General features: G+C 44.2%; 1 protein-coding gene across 1 annotated transcript; it reads right to left on the reverse strand.

Annotated features, from left to right (window-relative positions):
* Positions 1-5,267: 5,267 nt before the first annotated feature.
* Positions 5,268-18,835, reverse strand: TNFRSF14 (TNF receptor superfamily member 14). Its single transcript, XM_025165977.2, has 9 exons — positions 18,712-18,835; positions 13,555-13,607; positions 12,359-12,467; positions 10,635-10,760; positions 10,149-10,307; positions 9,250-9,340; positions 8,171-8,355; positions 7,256-7,272; positions 5,268-6,571 (listed from the first exon to the last, which is right to left on the reverse strand). The coding sequence occupies exons 2-9, from the start codon at positions 13,585-13,587 to the stop codon at positions 6,470-6,472; spliced, it is 822 nt and encodes a 273-aa protein (XP_025021745.2). The 5' UTR covers positions 13,588-13,607; positions 18,712-18,835; the 3' UTR covers positions 5,268-6,469.
* Positions 18,836-19,620: the final 785 nt, after the last annotated feature.

Below are 19,620 nucleotides of genomic sequence, written 5' to 3' on the forward strand. Positions count from 1 at the left end.
TGTATTGGTTGCTGGTTTTGCACAATCGCATCACCCTTTGCCTGTTCTCCTTTCTTCCCCTCCTTTATGCTTGTAAAAACCTTCTGATAATTCTGGGCAAGGCTGTCTGTGAAACTGAAGGGGGATCATTTTATGGTGTAACCAAGTGAGGCTGCTACACTGTTGGAATAAGAATTTGGTTTATTAATCGGTAGGGTGGGTCAGAATGGCTTAAAGCCTTCTTCAGCTTTTCTCCAACATGTAGGCAGTTCTGGTTTCCACTCCAAAATCAAGGAAAGCTGGGGTATCTATTTCATGCTTGGGGATCAGAGACATGCAGAGGGCCCAGTCATGAATGAGAACGTCAACATACGTTCCACCCCTTTTTAATGCATGTACAATATCATAAAGGCCTACCATTTCTCTGTTCCACTCAAGATGCTGGTTGTTAAAGTTGCTGAGTCTTAACAACTAATACACCAGACCTATTACTGTAATTCTCTCTTCTGTAACTTTGGCCAGGAATCACAAGCTTGCACTGAAATATGGTTATTGGAAATCAGTTTTCCTTTTTTTTTTTGAGGGCCAGTCACTTTCTCTCAGCCCTAGGAAGGAGGCAATGGCAAACCACTTCTGAAAAACCTTGCCAAGAAAACTGCAGGGACTTGTCTAGGCAGTCTCCGAGAATCGGACACAATTGAATGGGTTAAAAAAAACAGCAAATGGGTAAAGTAATGTAAACATTGCACACAACCTGTTCCTGGACAACAGTTAGTATGATCATAATTGACTGTTTTCTTCTGTGCCCAGGACTGACATAAATACTTGCTGATGCCAGCCAATTAAGTTTCCTTTAATAAATTTTCAGGAACAGCAATATAAAATAACTTTATAATGGAAGTGTGTAGAAGGAGGAGTGCAAAATGGGAAAGAAAATGCCAATTGCATAACCTAAAAGGTCCTGGGGAGGCTGCATTCTGCAACCGGAGTCTGTTGATCAGGTATCCTTGTCAAATTCAACCCAAACTTCCCCAAAAGCTGCAACCAGAAGGGTGCTATTGGTGAAGGATCAGGATCCTGGTGAACGCTGAGACTTGCTGGGGTAAGCACCCTCCCCTTTGTAGGATCTACGGAGCATAGATTGGTGGAGAAAGAAATAATAGGTAGAAAGAAGAAACTATCTAGAATACAGTAGAGGGCAGGAATGCCTTGTTCGCAAATCATCCTAACTTAGTTAATGCTGAAGGCTAGAAAAGTTCTGAATTTGAAGCAAGCTGGCACTTAGAGAACATTTTGCACATGTGTGTCCTTGATGACTTTGCTATCAATGATCCTTGGGCCATTTTCCAACTTTGCTCCAGGCTCTGACTTCAACTAACTTTGCTCCTGGTTCATTTATCTCTCCTCCTGCTTGGACTGTTAATGCTCAACCTGATTTTAACTTCCTTAAAATAGACTAGTGGTCTTTCCACCCTTGATTGCCAGTCTATAAATATCTAGACCTTTTGTCTTCAGATGTTTTGGACTTCATTTCCCATCAGCCCTCAGCCAGCATGAGCTGGCATGGAATCAGAAAAGACCCCATCTTGTCCTCAGGCTGAAGAACAAGTGAAGACAATGCCCTACCAGGTTGAAGGAGATGTGAGCACAAAGACTGTCAGAATGGGAATCTGCTTAGGAAGGGTGAAGACATCCAGAGTTCCCAGTTCTTCTGGAAAGCTTCTGAAGACCTAACACTAACCCTATATTTCACTTATATATAAGGAAAAACATCCTGGTGGTAAGATCTATCTGATGGTGGAACAGTCTACCTACTAAGGTTGTGCGTTCTCCATTTCTGGAAGCTTTTAAGAAGCAGTTGGACATCGACCCCTCATGGAAGGCTGAATTTCCTGCACATTGCATAGGGTTAGACTGGATGATCCTTGGGGTCCTTTCCAACCACACAATTCTATGGCCTACTTACCTCCTGGACAGCTCCCTTCCGCCTTATTTGTAGGGCAGTTGTGCCGCTGGACAGCTCCCTGAGCTTTGCTTGGGTGGTGGGACCCTTCCCCAAAAGGTAGAAATGTTTGTGAGTGTGTGTGTAAGAGAGAAAGGGGTTAGAATTACATTAGAAATTGCCCTGATCTTGATTTATATACACAAGCTCTATTTGGAGCTTTGTATCTTTTATTACGGGCAGAGGTTTGTAAGCTTATGAATGTACATAGAATGAACCAGATTTAACCCCGAACTCTTATTTAGTGACCCCTGTAAGGCAGTTCTGGGTGGAATCGAAAGCTTCCAGAAGCTTGAAAGCTTTTTTCCTGGAGAAACGCAAAACCACATATTTATGGAAAAGAGCAAGCCATGCAAAACAAGGAGGTTGGTTCATCGATTAACTTGTTTTTCTTGCCTTAGTCTTTTTTTGCAGCTTCAGCTCCGCTTCTTGCTAGCTAAGACTCTAGAAAAGGAGGTTCAACCACCCTTGGATCAAGTCTCATATTACTCTCTTTCAGAAGGCCAAACCTGGATACAGGCTGACATTTTCCCACTGGCTGACATTTATTTGGAGGGGGGAAAGTGGCTTTTGAAGTTTCTTTCAAAGGGGACAAGAACACAGGGGTGCTAGCGAGGTGTACTTGCACACCAGCCCTTGGGCTTCTTCTCCCAAGAGAAGACCTCTGGTGAGAAATTCTTCTTATGGACTTACGACTGGGAAGAGTGAGCAGGAGGGACAGGAAGAGACTTGTTTCTAAAGACGCCAACGGTTATTAAATACCCCAGGATTTCAAAGAGAAAACAGAGTTTTCCAGCAGAAGAGGGTGATTGAAGCTTGGAAAGGTTTCTACAAAAAGATCTCCTTTTCAACAGCCCAGGACAGTTGCCTCTTGTGTCCAAGTAAACGATTCTGAATGCTCACAAGCATTAAATGAGTGCAAAATGTTCTTTCTGCGGTCTGTAAGACTTGGCCTGTTAGCTTTTCTAGCTTTGACCTCATCTTTCCATGCCCTTTTCTCAAATGCAACCACTTTTTGGCCTAGAACCCCAATTGTGTGCACCAGGGGCCAAACAACCCTAGATGTGATTTATTTTAACTTAACTTTAGCTACCTTTAATCCAGTGCAATTCATATTATTACTTCGTGGAGATAAAAAGATACGGTAGGCCCATTATGTTCACGCTCAAAATTACAGTCCAGTGAAAAGCTTTGCCAATCACAAGAAGTTTGGGGGGCACCATGTACAAATCTGAGGCTGCACGTCTCTCTTTCTCAGTCCGTATCTTTTTAAAAATAATAATCCGTGATACGTTACTAGTTAAACAAAGGAAAGCCTCAGATTGCAGGAATGGGAAAACCTGGATATTTTATTCCTGTTTCTTGAATACATTTTCCCTGCCAAGGCTTGAGAGTTTTGAGAGTTTCAAGGACAGGGGGGATTCATCTCTTTTAAATTAAATATTAGGAAAAAAATTCCTAACAGAAAATGATTGGGTAGTACAAAAAATGTGCGAGAAGGTGGCCACTTTTAAATCATCAATTATCTCATAGCTTGGAATAGTGTCCCAGAAGAAGACATTTTCATACACTGGATTGGATCCTCGGTACACAGAGATATTAAGATTGAGTCATATACAATTCTGGAGAAATGTGGCAAATTTGATAGCTGGTCCTTTTTTTTTTAACATCTTGAGGCTGTTGCAGGATCGTGCTGTGCATTCACATCCTAACAAACAAAAAAGTGTAGGTGCTAGCTGGGTTAGCACACACCACAACACAACACACACACACTTTCTTTAAAAAATCAAAGCAATACGTAGGGTAGGAAACACAGCTTGGGAAGGATGTCCTCGAACCCCTTTCTTTGTGCAAAATGGATGTGTTCGTTCAACCTCCCCATCCCCTCTCAAGGTCACCTTAGAGTTCAAGGTCACCTCGGAGGTCATCTTGCCCAACCTCCTGCCCAGTGCAGAGCCACCAGAGAATTTCTGGCAGATGACTATCCAAGGCTCTGTCTGAAGACCTCCGATGGAGGAGAACACCCCACTTCTTGGGGATAATACTTCTGAAGCCATTCATCAGAAGCTGCACCAGACTGTATTCCAGTGTTTCTCAACCTTGGCAGCTTTAAGATGCGTGGACTTCACCTCCCAGAATTCCCCAGCCAGCGTATTCTTTTGCAGTCTAGATGGATCTACCACATCCTTAAAAACAAGAATGGGCCATTTTTTTTCATACACATTGAAAGACACATCCATGTAACCAGGACCAAAGGGTGAATGGGGCCAGCCAACACTGGCTGGCCTCATGCAACACAACAGAAATGCAACAGAACAGAACACAACGCAACAGAAAAGACGTTGATTCCTGAATGGGATTCTTCCCTATCCTTCTCGTAATCTCAAACACTTCAATTGGCAAACAACAGTGCACAGCTTCACGCTCTACCACCTGATTCAGAAGAACCGAGTCCTTGCCAACGAGTAACCCCCAAGTATGGCGGATGGCTCTTTTGTCCCTTTCTTTGAACAAGGCAAGGTTTGGAAGGACTTGGAAGCAACTATCAGTCCTCCGATTATTCTCCAAAGCCTTCAGCAAGCTTTCTGTTTGCAACTCTAGCAAGGAATCCAGCAACTTCACAGTGAGGAAGAAGAAGAGGAGGCTGGAAGGAGAGGAGCAGAGAGAAAGACAGAAGAGCTGGAAGAGCAACAGGTGAGAGAAAGGAGATTAGCCCTGCCCAAAACTGCTGTTGGCCCCACTCACAATAACTTCATCTCTATTTCTTTCCAGATTCCAGTTCCTAACCTGTTATCCCTGAGGATCTCTGGCTGGAGAAAGTCTGCTCCCCTGCTCTCCCTTGATGCTGAAACAACACCCAAAGCGTCTCCTCAGCTTGGAGGACCATCCAGAAGACCATCTATGTAGCTGTCTCCCCCTGCACCGAGAGGACTTGGAAAGCTGCAGTGCCAAACAATGTGGCCTGCTGAATTCCTAGACCTCACACTGCTTGAGAGATTCACAATCTGGTGGTAACTTTCCAGAGTAATCAAAGGCTTGACCAGCTTTTCACTCCAGAAGGTCCACCTTCAACCAGCAAGCAGGGCTGAAACTCACCCAACAAGCTCACGAGAACCCAGGACCTTCTGCTAAGTAGTACGTATTGAAGACAACCTACAAAGCATTCCAGGAACGGCTGTTTTCCAAGAGTAAGTTCTGTTTCACATTATGTTATAATCTGATAGAGATTTCTTTATAAAATGATGTACCGTTGGTACAGGTCACCAGAAAAATTGTCAAGAATATATAAAGGCACTTCAAATTTATGTTGAAAATGTGAACAATAGGAAGGGATATTTTATCATGCTTGGTGGACATGTAAAAAAGCTAGAACATTTTGGATTCAAATACACACACTGATTCAGAGGGTTTTAAAGATTAATATACAATTGAAACCAGAGGTTTTTCTTTGGGGATTGATGGACAAACAGTTGGAAAAAAGCCATGGAAGTCTGTTTTTGTATACGATAACTGCCGTGAGATTATTGTATGCACAAAGATGGAAAGATTCAGCACTACTCACAATGAAAGAACGGTTGGTAAAAATGAAGGAACTTGCTAAGATGGTTAAATTGAGTTCTTTGAGCAGAGAAAAGACAATCTCTATGTTTATTGCTGGCTGGAGACCCCTTATAGACTTTTTGTGTGAAACAGAAAAAAATGAACTGATGGATTTATGGTTTTGATGATTAGACAGAATAGATTATGGAAAGAAAAAAGTTAGTTGTATCCGTAGAGTAAGAGGTAAATTTATAATTCCACTTATAACTGCTGTAAAGAAGATCGGAAGCTCCTTCCGTGTATCTTTTTTCTTTCCACTCTATTTTTCTTTTCCATTTCCCCCCCTTTCTTGCACGTCTAGCTTTTTCCTTGATTCCTTTCTTCTTCTTCTTTTTCTCACTTTATATTAGTTTCTATCCGATTTTAATCTTTTTCCAAAAAAACATCTTTAATGACATTATACCCAAAAATACAGTAAGTTCCGTTTCTATGATCTGGGTGCAAACTCTTCTGTGCCACGTTTGCCTTCCCACCCTGCGAAACGGGCTGATCAACCCCTTCTTTTGCACTGAAACAATGGTTTCTCGCTGTCCCATTTTTCCAACGGTTAGATGAGGTGTTGCTTTATTTCTCACTGACTGTGTGAGAATGGATGCTCACCCCAAAGCATAAAAGTTGTGGAATGTTTCACTTTTTGTAGTGTTCCCCTTCTTGCTCTTCCTTGGGACGGGAAGTTCTCCCGCTCTGCTTTATCTTTATAGTCCGCATGTGTTTCAGCTCAGGCCACCTTCTCTGCATGAATTTGGAAGGCGTCCCTTGCTTTGGAGCTTCAAGATCAAAACAGAGAATGCCCAAGTAATCCGTTACAGGTCACTCCTCTTAGTCCTTTCCCCCATAAACGCAGGAGTAGTGAATAGCCTTAGTAGAGGGGCTGAGCACCGTCATGTCTCAAGATCTTGCATAACTTGGCTGCCCAGGATTTTGGGTTGTCTCCTGAATGGGCTTTACCATGCATTCATTCTCTGGATTTCTGAGACGTGGTTCTTCCCCCTAAAACCAGGAGAATGTTTTAAGGTTAATAGGACCCTGAATTCATACTCACTCTCAATGAGAATCAGAGATGCAGAACTTTCCTCATTTGATTCAAGGTCTTTGGGTCAATAGACCCAAGGAATCATAGAATTCTGGAGCTGACGGGACCCCAAAGATCATCTAGTCAAAGGCCCTGCATTGTGCAGGAAAACTAATTAAACTAACCCCAAGCGGCAGCCGTCCAGCTTCTTAAAAACCTCCAGAAATGAAAAACCCACAGATTTTGGATTCTTTAGATAGATTGTTCCACTGTTACACAGATCGTGCCATCAGACTGGGCAAAGGTTTTGCAGCTGGGAGTCTCACTTTTGGGGACCAAAAGACCCCCAGATTTTATGGGTTGGAAAGAAGCCGCCCAAGAGAACGGGACTGAAAGTCTGCCCCCCATTCTCAACCTCCGCTGAAGTTATGGTGCTGCGCCCCTCCCCAGCTGCCATTTTGTGAGAGCACCCACAGCATTGCAGTCTTGGGGGCGGAAGATTTCGCAGGGAAGGGGAATCGGATTTTGTGGGGGAGGGTGGCCGATTTTCGAAGCATGGGAGCAATAGGAAATTAAAGTAGGACCCCTAAATTACCAATTTGGGGGGGGGGAAGGTGAGATTCCAAAGGACATTACAAGACTTTAAAAGAAGGCCCACTTACCTTTCTTCTGCCAATTGCTGCAAACCGAAAAGAAAGACATTTTCTTAGAAACATTTCTTGTAGTTTACAAAATCTTAAAACTACAGCCTAGCAAAATCTCACCCCCCAATCCTGCCCTCTTTTTTCTCCCCCGACAATGAAACTTTTTATGCCAATTGGGAGACACGGAATTTATGGCGAATGGACAATTATGGCTATCATTTTCTTGAGTCTCTCTAATTTGGCAGCCTTATAAGGTGGTGGTGGTGGTGTGGTGGTGGTATTATTATTATTATTATTATTATTATTATTATTATTATTACACAGTTGATCAGATAGCTCTGATTATCGGATCCTTCCCAAGGATCTAAGATAGCTTAAAGTCACTGTCGTAATATCTTCACTCTTCCAAGTAATGCAACTTTTTGCAACTGAGGAGATGAGATTCCCTCTATTCCTATCATGTCCAAGCCCTTCGCCAGCTCTTTCGATGTGACTCCAAGCCCTCCAACCCCTTTTGGCACCACTAACAACTTTCTTTTTCCACTTTTGCTGAATTTCTACTCAAAGGCCTTTGTATTTGGCTAGTTCTGATTGACCCTTCTGTCTGCGGCTACTACAATGTCAAGTATCCACACTTGAATGTTCCTTGGTAACTAGCATCATGTCTGGCTTATTATGGGCTAAATGTTTATCAGTCTGCATTTGGAAATCTTACATGGTAGCCTCTTTATTTTCAACCGATGGTGATGATGATGTGTTCATCTTTATCATTTTACTCTGGAAGCAACATGAATTCACCACCCAGCCACTTTATTTCCCCACCCGCGGCCTGCTTCAGAATTGGAATCAAAAATGGTCAACTGTTTAGAGTTACTACAATTGGTGTTGATATTATTATCACTACCATGCTGATTGCTGTTCCCACCCACCTACCTTTCATTATGCGCTTTCTGTGTTTCCATATCACAAAGATTAAAACCAGAACCAGGAGCAGCAAACTGCTCAGAGTGGCAGCTAAAATTATCGAAGTGTTTGTTGGAGGTGCATTATGGACCTCACACACGACATCAGCAATTGCACTGCCAGCCTGTTTTTTGATCAAGCCTTCCTTACTGCAACTGAGGAAAGAAAAAAAGAAACAGTGAAAGAGAAGGAAGGAAGGAAGGAAGGAAGGAAGGAAGGAAGGAAGGAAGGAAGGAAGGAAGGAAGGAAGGAAGGAAGGAAGGAAGGAAGGAAGGCAGGCAGGCAGGCAGGCAGGCAGGCAGGCAGGCAGGCAGGCAGGCAGGCAGGCACAATGAGAGAAATAAAAAAAGAATTGGAAATACTGATAGGTGTTCATTCACCAGAGAGAGACAGTCTGTTGTAGTGTTTATAGGTCCTGGATTAAAAGCCAGGAAAGCCCACGTTCTAGTCCTGACTTAGGCACAGAACCCAGCTGGGTGACTTTGGGCCAGACACTTTCTCATATGACTTCCTCATAAATGCATTTCCAACTGACTGCTGTGACATATGTGCCTTCCAGCTCAGGAAGAATGAATTACTTAACTCATTTTTCCCAGTTGAGCAAATTCAAAGTCCTTCATATTCTCCTGTCCTTTCTTTTTCTACAAGACGGCCCAGGCACACAGACAAACCATTCTTTTTGTTTGCAAACATTTACAAAAATCTGCTGGCCAAGTTTGCAACTGTTGACGATCCACCAATTCAAGAACTTTCTTTCCTTTTTCAGCATCCCCATTCCTGTTCTTTAAAAGAAAATGCCCCCAGGAGGAAAATATTCCTCTCTTCTGGCCCTTGATCATCATGGAGAAAATCTATGTATGTGACAACCACGAGTCAAAAAGAGCTTGATGGCACGTAATCCATCCATCCATCCATCCATCCATCCATCCATCCATCCATCCATCCATCTGCAGGAAGTGGGAATTATTAGAAAAGGCAAGAAGGAGGAAGATTTTAGAGAACGTAGCATCAAACAGACCACATTTGTGGAGTAGCTGAAGGATACTTACTTTGTCCACTTTGTACAAGAAAATGACATTTCTCTTGCTGAAAACGTCCCAGCAGGACAGGGCTCAAATATGGTGTCATGAGTTTCGGTGCCTGTAAAAAGAACACATTGATGGGTTTTGAATAGTCTCAGAGCACTGCAGAGCAAGGGTGAAGCCTACGAGTTGTTTTCATCATTAGAAAAGCAGTTTTGCTGATTCCAAAACCATCTCTCTCTTTTCAAAATACCGTATTTTCATCAGCCCAGTGCTGGGGACTTTAAACAAAGCTTTCTTTTAAGACATCTGCTCGATCTGTTTGTTAATTCCCTTTATCAGTTAGTAAATTTACTTGGCCCAATGGAGATTTCTCAGTTTAACTTACCACCCAGGGTTGTTGTGGAGATAAAATGGCTGAAGAGGGAAGAACGAGGTAGGATGTTTGGTGTTCCTTGAAGAATTTGCCCTAATTCTGTTGGAAATGACCGTTTTTCTAGTTTTCCAACAGAACTATGGCAAAAGTATCTCTTTGGAATCAGTTTTGTGAAACAGAGCAAGAGGAGACGTTTCTTGAGAAAAGTCCTGAGATCTTTCTGATAGGGGTAATGCTAAGGTAATGCTAGGGGACCAATTTTCCTCTGAATATTCTTCACTTACTTGCAGAGCAACAATTACTCTATCCTGTTTCAAACTGCAAGAGAGGAGAACTTAGGGTTGGACTATGGTCCTTTCCAAGTCTGATTCCATGGAAGGAGATAGGAAGAACTTTGCCTGGGAAAGGCAAGACGGACCCACAGCAAAACTGTTGGATAATTGCAGAGGCTTGGTGAAACAACCTCTCCTCGTCCAGAAATGCAAATTTTCAGAGACCACCTCAGAGAAAGAGGATCAAAAGCACAAATATTGCATCATCATCATCTTACCAACGTGTGTCACCCTGAAACCAGGAGGAGCGATAGTATGTTTGACACACACGTCGCAGGAACCTTCGTCCAGTTTGTGAAAACAGAAAAAACCTGGTTTGCAGATGCATTCTGTGTTCTTCCGATAGTGACACGGGTTCTTAATTCTCAGATGAGCCACTGCAAGACAAGAGTTACAAATGTTCTCAAATGTTGGGTCATCTTGAAGTCCTAAAGATGAAGTCCTAAAGACTCAGAGGCATCTCACCCATTCAACCCTGAGAGCAGCCTAGTTCTACTTCAAAGATCCCCAAGGTGTATTATCCAGGGGCTATGATAAAAATGGGAGGAAAAAAAAAGTTGGGGAGTAACAGGAAACAAACCCAACATTCTCCAGCTACCTTGCAATCAGAATAAGACCACCCAAAGAAAGGCTAAACTTGAGAAACCCCACCCAAAGATCCTTTTGTTAATCTGTTCGTTCAACCTGTTAGTTGGCTTTTTTACCTGGATCACATTCCTGGCACTTAAAGCACGCTGTCAATCCATTTGGGTGTTCGGTGTACCACCCGGGGTTACAGTGAACACAGTTCGTACTGGAACTGAGGGTGCAGTGTCTTAAAACTCGGAATCCTAGGGTAGATAGATCCAAGGGGAAAATGCATTGTCAAAAACTTTCTGGTTAGGGGTCGTTAGGGGTGATACCCACTGAGTATCTCATTCAGAGCTCGGAGAAGGTGGCGGTGTTCCAGCCTTCAGGAGACACCGTGCCAAAATGGGAGAGCATGAGCTTCAAGTCCTGCCTTTCACGCTGTTCCATGGAAGAGCTACCATTGGAAAAATGCAGGATGCTCCTTTCAGGGAGGAACGGATACTGCCCCTAATGTCCCCTAGAAGCACGAGGAGGTGCCTTCACCCCTCATTCAGAAGACACATCTCTGGTTTCACTTCCTGCTCCTCCACCTTTTACAAGGCGGTGCCTAGAAAACCAAATTAGGAACTACCAACATCTCTCTAAGCTGCTTGACCAACTTGGTTAGACATCCGCCCTTTGGGTGAGACAACATCTCTCAGACGCCGAGGCAGATCCACCAGGTTGGAGTTATCTGTGGTCCTGACACTGACCTAAAGCAGCAATATCAGGATTCAACCTGCTTTTGCCAAAATTTAAGCTCTCTGGAAGATAACGTTTGGCTATTTCCACTTCCTGGGGGAACACCAGCCTTTTTTTTTTTTTTTTTTTTTACAATGAACCCATATCTCCTTTAGAAGGCTATCAAAAAGAGCATAATTAGATTTAAAGGATGGGTGTGGGTACATATTTCGTTGAGGGTTTTCCTACAGTTCTCCCCCCGCTTCCCTGTAAATCATTTGAACACTGTGAATACTTGCAATCTAATTGCCAGTGAGTAAAATCAGAAAGTAATCAATTTCTTCTAAGCAACATCGCAGAAAGGATGTTGGATTGGAGAAAACTAACTTTCCAGTTTAGCTTGATTCCTTTTAGGTTCAGTGGAGAAGAATGGCCTGTTATCAGCGGTGAAGGCGGGTTCAGTTACAATTGATCCAGGTAGCCTCTCAGTTGTGTTTACACAACCACCTTAATCAAGGTCAATTAAAGACCTAGCTGATGCAGGTGCAAAACCTGCTAACCGTGGTTAATTTGCATGCATGTAGCTTAGCGTGTTGCACAAACGCAGCCTGTAGGGTTAGTTTCATTTGCATAATAAATATGCACACTCAGCCTGTGCGTTTAATAAATCAATGAATCAATAAAACTCAGAAAATGGGTTAACTTATTACCAGGTCGCGTGTATTGTGAAGACAGTCCTTTGTTCAACCTCTTGGGCTAGCCTTGCCAATGAGATTTTTGATTCATTGACTGATTGATTAAATTTATATAGCCGCCCCTATCATGTGTTAACTCTGGATGGTGTATGTTGTCGAAAAGCCAAAAACCAACTATTCCAAAGAATCAAAACCAAAATCATTAAAAATACAATGAAAACCGTTAAAAACTAGAATAAAAACATGGGAGAGTGTATTCTAAACATTAGCACAATGCAACCATTTAACGGGCTCCACACTTCCATGGCCCGATATGAAACCTGGTTTTAAGGGCCTTCCGATCTCACCCTGGATTCTTTTTCATCTCAACCTGCTATGTGAACCCGTTTCTTTCACTCTCCACCCCTCCCCCTAGCCGTGCGACACGTAGATCCTTTACCGACCTGCATCACACTTGGGGCAGCATTCCCCTCCTATTGAGTATTCCCATGTTTCACAGGGATGGGCATCTTGAAGGAGCAGCAAGTGAATAGTGAAGACAACATGAAGCACCTTTCATAGAAAAGAAGAAGAGAAGAAACCCGTCGGTCCTTTGCCTCGCTCAGCAACGAACCTACCGTCTCGCCAACCTCCGTTCGGACGTAACACGCAGATTTTTGTTTGACCTTGCCTGCAAAGAATTGATTTCTTGCTTCCAAAGATAACTGACATACTGAATCTCATTGGCTTAATTCTGCAACGCTTCGACCTCACCTGCATCAATTGAAGTCATTTTAAGGGGAGAACAGATTCCTTGAGCCCCCCCCCCCCAAGTCTTAACAGTTCTGGGAATGTTTTGCAAGGCATAGGACATTTTCATGCTTCATCTACACCAAAGCGTTCCTCTTTCTTTTGCCTTTCAATTAACTGAGAGGTGTTTCCCCAGGCGGGTAGGAATAGGACAAGATTTCATCTGATTTGATTTAAATGGACATTAAAACTAACTTCTTCATTCCTTATCTCCATGCATTTGATGGACACCTTCTGGGGTAAAACTGACAATTACCAGCAATGTGTGCACTGTCTGCCAGCTGAGAAAGGCTGTGCACTTCCAGCCTACAGCAAGGATAAATCACTTTGCACCCTCCAGATGTTTTGGACCATAGTTCCCATAAACCCCAGCCAACAGGATATGTGGAAAATTTTGGGTCCTATAATTCAAAGATCTAGAAGGCATCGAACACCTTCTTTTTCATCTTGATTAATCGCTGTTGACCAGCCAGGTAGAAATTTGTATGGGCAGGTGACAATTCCACTCCTTTTTTTCATTTCTAAAAAAAAAAGTGATTGATATTCACCTGTTGATTCAGGATTAAGGCATGTAGCAAAGATAAAGGGTAGGAAAACAGAGTGCAATCAAAGAATCTGGTCTCAAAACTCCTTTATGCAGTTCAATTCCTGCCTGGACCTTGTTTTCCAAGCCCAGCTTACTCAGAAGAAAAGAATTATTTCTGGACTTTGCACCAGGGTGTAACTTCTGGTGTCTGTAGTTCATTTCCTACTCACTACATTCCCACCACATCTGAACAGTAAGGTAGAAAGAATAAAAATTAAAGCCCCCCCCCAATGCAATTTACAGAATTGAATCAAGAACTCTTACCTTTGATGGCATGTTTGTGATCCAGGTGTGCATGTGAATCCACTGAGCAAACACTAGTATGAAAAAATATATATTCAAACTTAACTTTTGACATTTGGTATATTTTTGTTTTTCTTCCTGAAAGCTAGAAGGGGTAATTCGAGTGCGCCTGGATGGCCACAAGGTTGAAGGCCTCACACTCGTCCACCAAACGGATGCTTTCAAGAAGCAGGCTGGAGGAAGGATCACCTGATGGCCTAGATTCCATCTCAATTCTGCCTCAGAAAAAGTTAGAGCTGGAATAAATCAAGGGCGGCTCCCTTTGGGACTGGCTGGGACCATTACTCTTGTTTTCAATGACTTTAGAAAGTTCTGGACTTTTGGACGGGGATAAATACACCCAAAGATATACTGTAGATAATCTGGTTGATATTATCTCCATCCTTTTTAACTTTTACCTCTTGTTCCTGGCTCTCTGTTCCTGTTTATGCCTGTGTCTCCTTCTATCCTATTTTGCCAGATTTTTTTTCCCCCAATGTTTGCCAGGTTTAGTAAATAAGCCAGCTGTTTTCCCATTAAAATCCCAATCTGCCATTCCCAAACAAACTTGTATTTCAGTCTGTAAAAGGAAACCACCCTCTGACCTATAGCCACTCAAATGAAAAGGTTTGAATGATGTCTTTCCAGGGATAAAGACGTGTTCAGGACATGGCGCGAGCCAACATTGTGGAAGGAAATGGCCATTAGCCACAATGGATGAAATGTTCCTGTTTGGAATTCTGTTCCTGACTGACATGCAATCATCTTCCTGGATATGATGAGATTGGGTGGCTGGCGGAGGCAACTCCTAACCTGGCTCCTGATCTCCGACTTTTCCCAGCAATGAGAACTTTTATTTACATTTATTTAATCTTCTGCTCCAGCTGGCTGATCTACAGAGCTTGCAAAACAACCCACTGGGTTTCTCATCTTGGAAATGACCCAAAGCCTCTTTTCCACATCTCTCCAAGGCGACAGAGGCCCGTACAACCCTCAGTTCAGAAGGAGGTCAGAGCAATGGAAACGCACGGATAAAATTCCAAACAGCCCATCTCAAATTTGAGAAGGAGGTTTGCTTCTCCGGGTTGCAATATTTGACCTGTAAGGTGTTAAAATAATCATCTCTTCCAGCTTCCTGTTGTTCCTGTTCCAAATTTGGTTGTGAAAAAGCAAGGCAGCCTACAGCTTTAGGAGACAGGCCATCTGGAACTTGGACTTAGAGAACCTTGTTTATTTTCCCTACAAAAAAAAATCTAGGATCAGGTTTCTGGCAATATTTGCCACAGCTTTCTTTTCAAGGGCCTTTCTGCCAAAGTCCGTAACTGGTGGCTTCCGGGAGCAAATATTTAGAAATCTTGAAATATTTTTCCCCAGCAACATCCAAAAATGCACAGATGGGAGAACACTGCATATCCAAAAGGACCACGTTGGAGAAAAGAGATATCCAAAAACCTGACGTGCAAGCCCGATACCAACTTTCTCATAAGAAACGTCCATTTCTGTGCAGAAAAGTTGGGAACTTTGACAAAAGGCACCAATGGTTTGAATGTTGCTCTGTTGTAGTGTCGGCCTGACGGGCTGTTTGTGTTTGGGGAGGCCTCTCTTGCCTCGGATAAAAACGTGCCCCAATCTGTTGGTCATCCCGTTGACCAACAGTTGAAAGTAAGATAGGCTTTACTTCTAATTACCCATGCACAGCACTAACTAGCTGGAAGAGACTTCTAAATTTTGCAAGAAGATTTGGATGTGAGAGTTGGCAAGAACCTTCATTTTCCATGTTTTCACGAGAGGGAACGTTGTCTCTTCTCTATTTTTAAAAGAAAAAAGGAACTGGGCAATTCCTGGTAAGTGCAATCAGCTGTTGTACAATCACTGCCTTGTAACAGTTGCATAAATATTAACTAACAGGATTACATGATCCTGTGTGGCCTCCAATTCCACTTTTTTCAGATACAGGCAAGTCTCATTTTAACTGATAGTTAAATAGGAGCATGTGTATTGAAAAAGAGCAAGGAAAAAGGTATATGCTCAGCCTTAACATGGAAAGTACAGTAAATAAAACCAAATCAGGATCAAGCCACCACTGTGAAAAAAAAAGAAGAAGAAGAAAAGGAACATATTTACTTAACACTTAACATATTTATTCTGGCAAAAACATTTGCCCAGGATATTAATTTTTTCCCCATTTCTGCTGCACAGGACATCCTGGATACAAAACCAGAATTAGCTGGGTGGATTTTAACAAATGGCTTCACAACTCATCTTCAGGCCACATCTGTCTTGAGTCAGGTTGAAATCCCCAGAAAAAAAAAAAAACTTCAATTAGCAAACGTGTGGTTTCTTTTTTTAAAACACTGCTTTGATCCTTTCGCTGACTTAGGTTCCCTTTCAAGGAAACGGGGAGACTATTAATTTAGAAAGTAAATGCCAACGCTCCAATCTTCCGGCAAAAGTCTAATTCTGCAAAAATCTAATGGAGATCGTTGCTGTCTTTACTTGAAAGCCAGCTGCAGAACATCTGGAGGTACGTGTTTGAAGATGGGGAAATTGTAATCTTAGGCATCAACTTTGCCTGAAAAAAATATTCCTCTCTTCCCCTTTAAACCTGAATATAACAAGGAGCATCCAGGCTGGTGAAAGGGGAAATCTTTTGACCTTTCTGATTTTTTTTAAACATAAATATAGTATTTCCCAGCAGGAAAAAAGAATTCCATTCCAGCTCTGGCCGGACCATAAGTCCCATCATCCCCCATCCTTCAGCAAGGCTCAACAGTTGAAATAATTCCATCCTAGGATGCCCCATGATAATTCATGCGGGAAAGAAAAAAAAGTTCTTTTCTTCTCCACTGGCGTAGGAGAAAGATTAAAGCTGTTCTGTATTCGTGACACCACCGGTATTTTTCTACCTCCCTCACTTCTCCTCCTGCCTTTTGCACGAAGGGAGTGCACGGCCACACGCACACCCACATACAAGAAAAAATGGGGCGTGAAAAAAATAAAAAGCAGTTCCGCGGTGTTTCCAGTTCTTACTCACTCTGCTTTTACTCAGCATTTGGGGCCAAAAATTTCTTTTTCCGGTGAAGGCTGGCAATATTTCCTAAGAAAGAAGAAAAAATCCCCCATCCTAACAAGGAACATTTCCTGTTCTTGCTGCCTTTTCTTCTCATCAGCCAGATTTCTTTCTCTTTTAGTTCTGCTGTTACCCACAAGGAAGTTAAAATGACATCTTGGGATTTTAATTTCTTTGTTTCTTCTTTCTCTTCTCCTTAACTAACGGAAAGCAGAAGGGGGGGGGGATATACACAGTGGTCAGCTGTTCTGGGAAAAGAAAAAAAACGGGTCCACTTGGTGCCTCCAATTAATCCAACAGCTTTCTGGCGAGCCACAAGCCTACTCCGCAGGGACGTTGTGAAAATGGTTCTCGCGGTGGCATCCAGGCCGGCTGAGCGGAGGAAGATAGCGATTCCTTTACCGTGCAGAGCCGTAAAAAAGAGGGAGCTTCTCTTTCGAAAGGTGTTTTAAAGAGGGATCTTTAAACAGGACGAAGGGATAACACGTAGCCCGGCCCACCTTGTTTGGCCCCACCCACCACTGGCTTTGGCACCCCCAACCATTCTTGGGCTGAGTCCCCACGCACACATCACCGATCCGAGAGACTGACCCCTAACTGGGGAAAAAATGACCTATAAAAACAGCCAGACGCACATCGCGCACGTTCTCCCTCCAGCGCCCTGCGTCTTGGAGCTGCGTTCCCACGACACCTTTAAGCCCCTCGGACCGAGATCTACGATGGTGCTTTTTTCGTGGGGGGGTGTCAATCCTTTGCCTGCCTCCGCGAAGGTCACCTCTGTAAACCCTGTTTGGGAAGCCAACTGATCCTCTCTATTTTTATTGTCAGCTCTCCAAGGGCGTCGCTTTCAGGCATTGCGCGCTTTGCAGCCTCCAGCTTCTATTCAAAGCATTTTCGCTTTTGCTTGCGAGTTACTGGAAGGAGGAAGAAAGGAAGCACGGCAGACATCCGCGGCAGGCTGTCGCCGAGCCGTTCAGACAGGCAAAGCAGGATCCCTCCCCTGACGCTGACACCTTCAGAGGCTCCAGCTACCTGTACGGATGCCCTCTGGGTTCCCCTCCTAACGACAGGGGGCAAGCGGCCAGTCCCTGGCGAGGGCTGCCGTGCGCAGAATTGCGAGAATCGTCGCGTTCCCCCCGGATGGGCGAAGCCACCTCCGAGAAAGAGCCACCCCTTTGCAGGTCTCCCCACGTCGTGGGAAGAGCTGACCCTCCTTCCTCCCTGACCCGAGTCTGCTTCCTTGCAGTGCCAGCTCTGGCCCCGGCCTGAAGGGCCTCGGAAAGCTTTCCTAGGGATCCGCTTATATCCCAAACAGGGCTTACCAGGATCATTTTCCCAGCTAGGGCGATTCCAGAGCCAAGGGATCTCCCCGGCCAAGGCTTCTGTCTCCCTTAAGTGCCTTTGGTTCCGGGGCGCGTCTCTTTCCAACGCTCGGGTGCCGTGCGCTGCATCCCCGCGGTCCTCGGATCTTCACGTCTGAATTCCTCTGAAACGGCCCTTCTGGCTTCTCCCCCGGAGAAGGCTGTTGCCAGCCTGCAAAGTTCACCGTTCCAGCCGGAGATCTCGAGAGCGCGGAGAGTCAATCAAAAATGAAAGTATCGCCTTCTGTCCCATTCCCTTGGCTGACTTAGACTGGCTTCCTCTTGCCAGTCCCCTCCTTTTAAGAGGAGGGGAACAAAAAGCTGAATATTGTTGATTCAGCAACAGGGAAGCCAAAGCTCAGCGTCTGTAAACCCCAAAGACAGGTTGCAGCCAACTCCGAATATCTCATCTCTTTTTTCACTGGTTTTTTCCTTCCTCCGAGCTCAGCTTTCAGCAGGAGTATTTTCTTCCGGAGTGAAAATCCCCCAAACTGGGGAAGATTCTGTCCCATCAGAGGTCCCCCCCCACACTTCTCGATGTGGGGAAGAAAATAAACCCCATAGGAGGGCCTCCTCTCGGCTATCAGCTATCGTGAGACGAGTTTGAAAAAATGTTTTCAACTCTCTCGTCTTCCTCTGAGCTCTGATCCTAAAAGGAGCAGATGATTTTCCTGGAGAGAAGGCAAATTTCCACAAGCCAGATCTTACCTGTAGGTAAGAAAATTGCGTCCGTAGTCGCAAGCCCCGTTTCTCTTTCCCCGTCCCTTTTCAAGGCGGTTTTCTCTGCAAACACAAGGTGGTTTTTCTTTGCAAACACAACAGCCGGAGTGCTTCTGGGCGTGGACAAATGCTCTGCCCTTTGCCCCTGGGGAAAGGAGTCTTCTAGCTCTGATATATTACATAACAGCGTAAGACAAGGTAGATAAGAGGAAGCTGAGCATGTCAAGAGTGCTTTTCTGCTGGAGGAACAGGTGACCGCTTAACTGGACAGAACGTTTGCACCCAAGATGGGGTGAGATGGGGAATTATAACACAGCTGAATCCTTGAATGGACTGCTTTCGGGTTAGTTGTTTAGGGTGCAACAGGATCTCCTCCCCTGGAGGTGATAACTGGTACTCAGATACACTGCGCTGAGCAGCGGGTGAGCTAGATGACCTCTGGAGTCCCTTCCCACTCAACTCCATGAAATGCAAGCATTGCCCTTGCCGATGTCTTACTGTACCGGCCTCTTTATGCTACACTTTGATCTTTCAGCTTCCTTCTCAAATCTGTACTGGAGGAAGCAGATGCGGGTTAAGCTGAAGTTCCCCCCCCCCCAGTGCCAGCTGGGGAATTCTGGGAGTTGAAGTCCACCCATCTCGACCTTGCCAAGGTTGGAAAACTCTGCACTGGAGCAGCTCCGACAGAGGACCCCCTCCACTTCCGAAGAAGGAAAGCTGGTCTCTTCTTGGGGCAGCCCGCTCCACAGGCAGGACAACCGTCTCCTCGCACCCAGCACCATTGGGCAGCCGATAAGAAAGAAAACTTCTTTTCTTTCCTTGTTTTCCCTTGAAAGCAAGCACAGACAGGCATTCAACCCTGAAGTGCTGGCGAGAAGGAAGCGGTGTGTGCAATGT

This window comes from Python bivittatus, unplaced genomic scaffold (assembly GCF_059951505.1).
Source record: "Python bivittatus isolate LINGU-HERP-01145 unplaced genomic scaffold, Pbiv_v1 ctg000090_np1212, whole genome shotgun sequence".
Lineage (NCBI taxonomy): Eukaryota > Metazoa > Chordata > Lepidosauria > Squamata > Pythonidae > Python > Python bivittatus.

Bases quoted from the DNA above. Each gene is read 5' to 3' on its own strand.
- TNFRSF14 (XM_025165977.2), bottom strand. From the start codon at position 13,587: ATGCACACCTGGATCACAAACATGCCATCAAAG. The intron at 10,308-10,634 runs GTAAAAAAGCCA...CTTGTCTTGCAG, and splicing joins GTGCCAGGAATGTGATCCAG to TGGCTCATCTGAGAATTAAG. The intron at 8,356-9,249 runs GTAAGTATCCTT...TTCTTTCCTCAG, and splicing joins TCTTGTACAAAGTGGACAAA to TTGCAGTAAGGAAGGCTTGA.